At 31.0% G+C, this 10,202-nt stretch overlaps 1 protein-coding gene across 5 annotated transcripts; it reads left to right on the plus strand.

Annotated features, from left to right (window-relative positions):
* Window positions 1-501: 501 nt before the first annotated feature.
* Window positions 502-6,269, plus strand: LOC116215936 (agamous-like MADS-box protein MADS3). 5 transcript variants are annotated; one of them, XM_031551760.1, is made up of 8 exons: window positions 502-861; window positions 1,199-1,277; window positions 1,677-1,738; window positions 2,008-2,107; window positions 2,242-2,283; window positions 2,777-2,818; window positions 4,116-4,228; window positions 5,926-6,269. In XM_031551760.1, the coding sequence occupies exons 1-7, from the start codon at window positions 680-682 to the stop codon at window positions 4,182-4,184; spliced, it is 576 nt and encodes a 191-aa protein (XP_031407620.1). In that variant the 5' UTR covers window positions 502-679; the 3' UTR covers window positions 4,185-4,228; window positions 5,926-6,269. The 5 variants fall into 5 exon arrangements, with proteins under 5 accessions (XP_031407620.1, XP_031407622.1, XP_031407619.1 ...); XM_031551759.1 differs by having other exon boundaries at window positions 503-861; window positions 4,110-4,228; XM_031551762.1 differs by lacking the exon at window positions 2,242-2,283.
* The last annotated feature ends 3,933 nt before the right edge of the window (window positions 6,270-10,202 follow it).

The raw sequence follows: 10,202 nt of genomic DNA on the forward strand, positions 1-10,202 counted from the left end.
ATTGATTGACGGTCGCTCGTTTTAACCGATCAAATGAGCTATAGTTTCCTCGATTTGACTGTCTAGGAATTGCAATATGTGGTGTGAGCCTGTGCTTGGATACCAACCCACGGTATCTTTCCTGCTCTATCTCCTGCAACGAAGATAGAAAATCACCATAGATTAATGGACTGGATTGAGGATCTCCTTTCTCGATTTTCACTGGGGTTTATAATGTATAGTCGCTAAAAGGTGGTTGACTGGGATTCTTGGTTTTAGGATAGCTTAATATAGTTGTAATGTTTTTACTTTTGCGGTTTTTTTTAAGTCTATTTTTCCTTTGTAGTTTGCAAGGCGGACCAAACAAGTGTCCAGTTATTATAATTCATATATAGTGCTTGGATATTTTCCTCTGTATCCGCTTTTACAGTGGACCGATGTATCCATTTGGATATCAATGAAGAATCGTCGCGACCTTTAAGTGTGTGCACATATGCATACATACATATATATATATATATATATCTGTCCAGTCTTCTCGGTGATCATATGATATAGAATAGATATTATATATAGGCACAGACCACAAGATCTGAATATATATCATATATATATATAGCAAAGAAAGAAAGAAACTATAAGTAACCGATCGATCGATAGCACGGAGTGATCAAATTAGAGGACGACATACTTAGGGACGATGGGAAGAGGGAAGGTGGAGCTGAAGAGGATAGAGAACTCATCAAGCAGGCAAGTCACTTTCTCGAAGAGGAGAACCGGACTTCTGAAGAAGGCCTTCGAGCTTTCCATTCTCTGCGATGCCGAAGTCGCCCTCCTCATCTTCTCCTCCACCGGAAAGTCTTACCAATTCGCCAGTCACGAGTCCGTACCTTTTATCTTATTTTCATTTCATCTTGTTCTACGTACTCTGTTCAAGCTAATATATATTGCTAGTTACCGTTTAATTATATGTAGACACTGATCTGATGCATGCTTCATCAAATTGCATACATGCCGCGCACAAATAAAATCTTAGCACGTCCCTCCATATCAATTATATATGTTCTACATAGCTATATAGATGAGATTTTAGTCACTATATATATATAGTAACAGTCTACATACATAACCTCAATCCTACATAAATATGGACACATTGTTTCTGCTTTATTGGTGTCTGTTATATTTTTTTTGGTGCTATATTGTGCTGGTATCACAGGATGGATAGAACTATCGCAAAGTACCGGAATGAAGTCGGATTGCCTGATACGACTAACCGAGGTTGTAGAACCATGGAGGTATATATATATACATATATGTGATGTGATGTGATATGATGTGCTCTGATATTTAATTGGGCATAATGCTTGTGTTTTCTTAATGTAATTAATAAGGTTAATTAGTTTGTTAATCGTAAAGAACTTTTTCAGTGATCATATCGTATGTCCCTTATGTGTCCTTATATAACTACAATACGAAAACTAAATGATCCCGTGTAAAGGAACGAATACATATATGTAGCCATGCACGATCTTAATTAGCTCGATAATCAAAATGGCTTGATTAGCCAAAAAAAATGCGGGTTTTATCTTATAATTATTTATTTAATTATTTTAGCCTTTAATTTATATATTTTCTAACTAATATATATGTTTGACGCTGGCCTGATTGTTTTATTTATGGAAATATATATATAGTTCTGGAGGACAGAGATTCACGAGTTAAAAAGATCAGCAGACGACTTGGAGGCACAGCTCAGGTATGGTATATATATTTGATGCTTTGTTTATATATTAATTACACACTCTGATATTTGATTGTTTTAGTCACTGATATATAATGATAAACTTTCTTGACAAATTAGAACTACATATTGACGATATTAATATTTTATGGATGACCAAATGATACATCCATGTTTCTATTTTTTTGTATTAGACTTATATCGATCTCTCCTGTAATTAAAAAAAAAAAAGATACATCTATATGCTACAGTATGATTAAATAATCAATAATATGTATATGAAGGCACCTGTCTGGAGAAGATCTGTCAAAGTTGAGCATGAGAGAGTTAAAACAACTCGAACGTCAATTAAGGACAGGAATTGAACGTGTCCGATCAAAGAAGGTAAAAATTAATTCCCATCAGTATATATAGGGCTAAATGAACAATATACAGTGTATATTACAATATAAACCTTCACTATATGATCTTGTGCTTGAATTAAGTAAATGAAATCGATTTGATTTTGTTGAACACAGAGGCGTATAATTTCGGAGCACCTCAACTTGCTTAAGAGAAATGTAAGAATTGTATCCTATATATATATATATATATATTATATGTATACTCACACTTTGTGCAGTAATCTATCTGATCCTTCTTTTCTCTTTTCGAACAAATTTAAATAGCCAATAATGAGTTAGAAACTAATTTAAATCCAAGCTGAGATTCAGGAATTTTGATTATGTATAGGAATTGATAATGCAAGCATGCATTTTGATTAAGTAAAGGTATAATATGGTAATCAAAGATGGTGTAACGTGGTGTGATATATTTTCATCTGGTAACTAAAATTTTTCAGATTCAATATTCATTGGGGACTATTTATACCTATTTATTAATTATTAAAATTTATATTTTATTGTATTCGATCTATATGTCTCTCTATAATCGAAAAAATAAAGATAGAATATGATATTCTCTAAAAAAAGAAGATATAAATGTGGAGTGTACTTCTATGAATATGCGTTAATATTAATTAATAAGTCGCTTTTACTTATGAAAATATTGCAGCAAAGGGCCTTGCAAGAGGAGAACAACAGTCTCGAGAAGAGAGTAAGACATACACATACATAAATATATAGGTTAAATTACACTGATGATTCAAAAAGTATTACAATATATTACGTTGGTCCAAAAAATTTTCTTTGCTACTTGATAGTACAAAATGTTTTAAAACTGTATCAATATAGTGCATTCCGTCAATTCATGATTGACGCCATTAAAAAAATCTAATGTAACAAGAATATTATAATAAAAAGATATTTTTTAATTTTAATAAAAACTCTAAATTTTGTAAAATTTCAAAACGAGATAAATTTTTTTAACTTCTTCAATTTTGCCCCCAACCCGCCACTGTTCATCGTCTTTCTCCTCCCCCTCCACTGTTCATTCCAGACCCGCCCTCTCCTTCGACCCGACGAGTTCCTATGCAACGGCCCCCACTTGGCGGATAGGACGTGGTCGAGGATGCCGTTGAAGGAAGCTTGAATGGTTATCAGGTCTTCCTTCCTTGAAATACCTCGACTTGTTTGGCATCTCCATTAGGAATGCCCAACGTTATTTGCAGTCAATGTTCACGTTTTCTTCTCTTCAATTCTTGGGATTAGCATTCTGTTTTCTTCCAATCTCTGACCCAGCAGCCTTGCAAGTGAATTTCAGTACTTCGCTGGAGTTTCTTGATCTAAGTGGTAGTAAATTCGGCCTCTCACTTCGTACCAGATAGAGAGAGAGAGAGAGAGATCGAGTCCGAGACCCAATCGATGTCGAAGCTTGCGAGCAGGAGATGAGCTTCCTTCAACGGCATCCTCGACCACGTCCGGTCCGCCAAGTGGGGGCCGTTGCACGGGAACTCGTCGGGTCAAAGGAGAGGGCGGGTCTGGGATGAACAGTGGAGGGGAGGAGGAAGACGATGAACAGTGGCAGGTTGGGGCAAAATTGAAAAGGTTTAAAAAATTTAGGTCGTTTTAAAATCTTACAAAGTTTGGAGTTTTTATTAAAATTTAAAAATATTTTTTATTATAATATTCTTATCATGGCAATATTTTCTAATAGCGTCAATCATGAATTGACGGAATGCACTAGTGATACAGTTTTGAAACATTTTGTACCATTAAGTAGTAAAAAAAACTTATTGGACAACCTGATACATTTGTCCAGTATAATTTACCCTAAATATATATTACATGTACAATTACATGTCTTCTTCAAATATATGAAGATCTTTACGACATATTGTATATGTATGTGCGCGCGCGTGTGATCAAGACATGGCATGCAACTAATTATATATTAAATATAATTTATTTATTTGTTTATTTTTAATGTGCTGGATATGGATTTGGAGGTTAAGCTGCGGGAGCTGCAAGATGATGATCAGAACGTGAGCTTTCTCTCTTTTGGAGGTACCTCCTGCTCCTGATCGATTTTCCAGAAGTCGGTCGCCGGACAAGTTTATTATGCATGGTGAGCACACGACATTTTAGTATATATTTTAGAGGAGAGGAGATTTGATATTTTATGACACATGCTTTTATTCGTTAATTTAGAGCTTTTAAAATTGACTGTGCTCCTTTATTTAATTTTTCTTTTAATTTTTTTTATATTAGAGTCATTAACCGTCTTTAGAATTATCCATAAAAAAAAAAAAAACCTCCTTTGGAATGAAAAAAATGCTCAAATATACATATATTTCTCTTATTAATTTAATTTTAATTTCTTTTACTAATTAATAAGGAAAAATTCCATTATTATATATTTTATACTAATACTAAACATCTAAAACGGGATGTCCGTCTGCACATTACTGTGCCATGTGCCCTCCCAATGTTTTATCTTTCAGAATTTCCACAGTTCTTCATTATTTTTCATTTCCATCTCATTTTCTTCTCTTTTTTTTATTCTACAAACTTTTCAGTATTTTGTATTTGTATCCTTTCCTCTTCTTCTTCTTTTTTTATTTATTTATTTATATTCCATAATTCTTTTAAGTATTTTCTCACACATATGTCTTTCCTTACCCGTCCGCCTAACCATTATTATGCCACGTGTCCTAACATTTTCTTATTTAAAAAATTTTCACAAACTTTTCATCATTTTTATATTGTATCGTTTCCATTTTTTTTTTCTATATTTTATATCTTTTTAAGCATTTTCTTGTATATATATGTCCGCTCTTGGAGACAATTTTAAAATATTATGCCATGTGTCCTAGCATTTTCTTATTTCAGAAACTTCCACGAATTTTTCATTAGTATCGTTTCCATTTTCTTTCTGTATTTTGTATCTTTTTAAGTATTTTTTTTTGCATATATATGTCCGCTATTGGAGACAATTTTAAAATATATTTTATTTAGTCGTAGATGTATTAAGTTACAATAATGATGATTCATTAATATATCTAGAATCGGTCATAGTAAAGGACCTAAAGGTTCGGTGACAAGTGTGCTGTCTAATTTTACAAAGTGTGCGTCATCTTTTGATCACATGAATATTTGATACAAATAAATAAAAGAGTTGCTACCGCTGAACTAAAATATTTGGCGAAGTAGTGGTGGCATTTTGTCTTACTCATTGTTTTGAGCCTACATTTTCTCTAAACATGGTATTACAAAATAAGATAATGTAAATGAAAAGCTTACGTTGACATTTTTTTGACATTGCGAATATCAAACAATAGAAAATTAATAAATGTAAATGTAAGCAACCCTTAAGCAAATACTATTATACATTTTCGGGCTAATAAGGATTCATAATATTTTTGCGCTCGTTATATGAATAGAATTGAAAAAATTGACCACGATTTGATTGAGACATGATTATCCAAGAAAATGGGGAATTAAATTTTATACTTCAAAAAATGTTCGTATTTTGACATGTATTAATCGATATGCTCTTTTATAAAATTTAAAAGAGTTCTTTAGCAACTTGAGTATCGGTATTTTTTTTTAAAAAAAAATTCTATTATATATTTATCTTTACTTTATATGAATTAGAACATAAACGAATACATTTGATAACAGTATTATTGATGGCAAAGAATTTTCAGAAACCGCGGCACTGCGCGAGTATTATTTCCTAGTTAATAATTAATTTGTTTGCATCAAATTTACTTCAAATTGGAAGAGAAACTGACATGGAAGATCTGCTTTCTTTAACTGCAGGACAAACTATATCTATATGTATGATGACAGGATATATACATATGGATGAAGTCATGAAGATGCATATATACGGGAGGAATTACTAGGCTTCTCCTAGTCCTACGTATATGTATGTAGATATAGTTGTTCAAGAAAATTGTAATCTTCTTTTTTTTTTGTGTGTGAGAGAAAATTCTTCACCTTGCTCATGACTTAGGCCAATTCGGTTATGGGTCAAATTTTACCTCACTTTGTATTTTTCAGGGTATCCGAACCTACGTACCAATGTAAACGGTAGTACTGTTAATTGAAAATATGCATTATTCATAAATAAATAAAAAAGATAGAGAGAAAATTATTGTAAATTTCAGTCTAACGAGTTTGAAAAATATTTATTGGATATCACTCATTAGGTGCCATATGTATAGTAAGGACCATAATTTAAACTTTAATAGGTCCAAGACAAAGTTTGGGTTATTATTTGTTTAGTTAGTCGGTATTAGTAGTACTACTCATCACATGTTGATAGTTGCGTAACACTAACATCCAGTGAGGTACTTTATATTTTCTCAATGGAGATGCCACGGGTTGTATTAATTTTTTGTGGTACTTTGAAATATTATGCATTTTATATTGTCGTGCTAGCCCATTATATACATAATACGTCTAGCGTACTTACTTCAAATTTGGTGTGTAGGAAATTAACAGCACAGCATGTGGCTTCTCATATAAACTACGGTATACACCCAGGCGATGCTGTAGGTTGAAAAAAAAAATTCAATTTTTTAGTTTAACAAAGTAATTTGTACAGTACCAAATATAGAGTATTACTAAAACTAATGATAAAACTCGTCGATTGATAATAAATAACTCAGATTTTTTGAAAGGTTGTACTAATTAATTTTCATACAGTATGAAAGGCAATAATTTTTCAAGCCAATCTTAATTCGAATTTTTAATATCTCTAATTGACAAATCATGATCGCAATATAATAAGTCTTAAGCCACCCGCTAATTTTAAGTGGACAATTTTTATTTATAGTAGAATTTTGAAATTCATTAGAAGTATCTTGTGGTCACATTGCAACCAAGTATATCTGATGAAAATTAGTCTCAATCAATAGGTTGTCATAACTTTACGTTCCATTGAAAAATGAGAATATTTATAATAAGAAGAAACAATTTAAATTGCTGATAAATTGAAATAGCTTTTCTGCTAACGTGCGTTAGTTTTAAGTAATTCGACGTTTGTTATGATTAATTAAGGTCTCGAATGTGAGTCTTGTAATTGAGAGAAAATCACGATCGGGACCGCTTGATGCTTTGATGGGCTGACCTCACTCGATAATTAGACCTATTAAATGTTCGGAAATGTGGTGATTCATATCGCAAAAAGGTCGCATACTTAATAAATATAAATATAAATATAAATATAACCTTTAAAAAAACGATAAATTGCATCGGTGGTCCAAAAAGTTTCATGAATGTTTCAAGTAACAAAAGTGACACATAGGACGTGCCACGTCAGCAAAATGTTAACGGCGTCAGGGGCAATTGACGGAATGTACTACTTTGAAACGGTTTTGAAACTTTTTGTACCAACAAGTTACCAAAAAAACATTTTGGACCAACTTGAAATATTCATGAAACTTTTTGGACCACTGGTGCAATTAACCATTAAAAAAATAATAAAAAAGGAGAAGATGAAGGGTAGGTGAGAGTGGGAAAGACCACCATACTTACCCCCTCCGTCGTATGGACCTGGAATAATTTCTTTATATAATGTTTGGAATTAATTTCCATGCCTTACTTTAAATGAATACAATATATATTAGATGGTGCCCAATGAACCTTAACTAATCCAGTTTGACAGGATTGGCCTAATAAAAGTAAAACTCTCACAATCAAGGATTTTCTCCATCAACAAGACTCGAGCTTGAGAACTTGTTTAAGAAGAACAAACGCCAAACCGCTTGAACCAACTGTTGTTGGTGACACACATGGTACTTTCATTAATCTTCTTTTTGAAAGGTTGAACATCCAAGTATATAACATATATATCTACCTATTATCTAGTACTACTTATATTAAAAAAAATGTACGAGTGGTATAACACTCACTTTCTCAAAATAAGCTTATTAGTTTTTTTAATTAATAACCACCACTAAAATATGGATACAATTGTAAATATACTTCATTAATTAATCCAATTTCTCACCACCACTTTTGCACTTTCTCCTCTCTCCCTCTCTTACCAGACATATTATATGTTTTTCTTCTAGTTTTTATATCAAATTTATTATCAACTAGATAAATAAATGTACATAATACATGTGATACGAATAAATAAAAAATAAAAAAAATTTCTAATATTTTGAGATGCGAACAACGTATATAATAAATCTATCTTAAAGAAATATCATGTAAGAGTAAAGGTCTATATAAAGCAAATAGAAGATATATGTATGAAATGAAACGAACTTTGAAGCCCACAATTTATAGGATTTTTAGGTGTGGAATTTGAAAAGATATTTGTTATTTCAATGAGCTTTTAAATATTCGAGAAGACTTTTAATTTTTCAAAAAGGTTCATAATTATACATCAGTATATACAAATAAAATGGACATCTAATGAAAATTCGTTGAATATGATATATAAAATAAAATATGATAAGTTCATTTAGCCAGAATTTAAAAAGATAGATATACGAATCTCCCCATTCGGAATTAAATTTTTTGAGCACTTTAAAAGACAATTAACCATGAGCTGTAAGTTTTAAAATAATGGCATTTCGTGAACACTTGTCAGCTTTTATATATTATAATAGATTCATTTTTTTAAAAATTACTAGTTACTTAATTTGCAAATTATTATCATTGGTTGATAATCTACGCTAGGTGAATATAATACTTTCTTTTACTTCAATTTATATTATTAATTTAAATTTATTTACTAGTTATTCAAAATCATTTAAATCTTGCACGTAATGCGGGTATGTGTCTAGTCTATATGTAATATATAATTGTTGGATCATTTGCCATTGTACGTCATTTATCAAAACATTTAAAACGGGAGCTTCTCATTTGTTGACTTTTCGTACGCCAAATATATTAAATTTATGTAACTTCCACTAACAAAAAGGAGAAAACTTGATGATCATGATAATAACGATATCATCTCCATTTGGCGAACCCCTACCCAAATGTCAAAAGGGAGAAGCACGAACACCAGTATATATACGTATATCTATTATCTATCATTATATAACAATAATAATAATATAAGTTTTTTATTATTATATTAGTAAAGTTCACATAAAACACTAGTCAAAGTTCTTATATCAAATAAAAATACAAGTCAAAATTCTTATTTTACAAATTATCTCCTCAATTTTGCAGTAAAAAATGAACTGCTAATTAATAAGGAACAATAAAGGTAACCGGAAAAAAATAAAGAAAATATATTCTCATACTAATAAAAATGATTGTAAATTTATAATTATTATTATTAAAGAAATGATTACAAGTCCCGTTAAGAAATATGGTGGCGAGTGAGACATTTTTCCGGACGCTTAGTTACATATGCGTGTCGTTTTCTTCCATTTTTTGGTTTAAAGTTTTATCAAATTGTCATTGCCTAAATAAATTAGAACCTACAAGTTGCTCTGGTGGCTTATCATGTTTTCCTCGCCACCTTGAGAACCCTTGCTCACGGGTTCGATTCTCGCTAGCCCAGTTTCCTTTATATTTGTTTTCCCAATTTTTACATTATCCATCATCTTGTTTTCCTTTTATTCTTCAACTTTTGTTTTCTTTACAAATAAATCATCACGCTTTTTTAAATCCAACATTATCCATAATCTTTTTTTCCTTTTATTCTTCACTTTTTTTTCTTTACAAATAAAATATCACTCTTTTTTAAATCCAACAAGACCATGGATGGAAACCAATTTTGGTATCAAGCCCTATTTACAATATCATGTAATATGATTGTTCTCATTTTTATGATTTTATCTTTACTTAATCGTATTTGTGATTTCAATATTGCTGTCTTTCAAGAAAATTAGTATTTTTTCAAAATCTACCTATCTAAGATATGTGCATCATGTCTCCGCAATTAAATATAATTAATATGCATAAAAATATGTTATTGCATATATGAGATATTATTGTTGCATAATTTATAAAGAACTTTCTATAAGAAAAAAGGAACATATAATTTAGGCCACGTTTGGATTCAAATAACAAAAATACACATTTCTCAATTCAAAAATTTTAATTTTAACTTTAACTCAACG

This window comes from Punica granatum, chromosome 8 (assembly GCF_007655135.1).
Source record: "Punica granatum isolate Tunisia-2019 chromosome 8, ASM765513v2, whole genome shotgun sequence".
NCBI classification, from domain to species: Eukaryota; Viridiplantae; Streptophyta; class Magnoliopsida; order Myrtales; family Lythraceae; genus Punica; species Punica granatum.

What these genes read in the sequence shown, in the direction of transcription:
- LOC116215936 (XM_031551759.1), top strand. Translation starts at nt 680, where the DNA reads ATGGGAAGAGGGAAGGTGGAGCTGAAGAGGATAGAGAACTCATCAAGC. An exon ending in TCAACTTGCTTAAGAGAAAT is followed by an intron (nt 2,284 to 2,776) that starts GTAAGAATTGTA and finishes AAAATATTGCAG; the next exon opens with CAAAGGGCCTTGCAAGAGGA. An exon ending in ACAACAGTCTCGAGAAGAGA is followed by an intron (nt 2,819 to 4,109) that starts GTAAGACATACA and finishes ATGGATTTGGAG; the next exon opens with GTTAAGCTGCGGGAGCTGCA.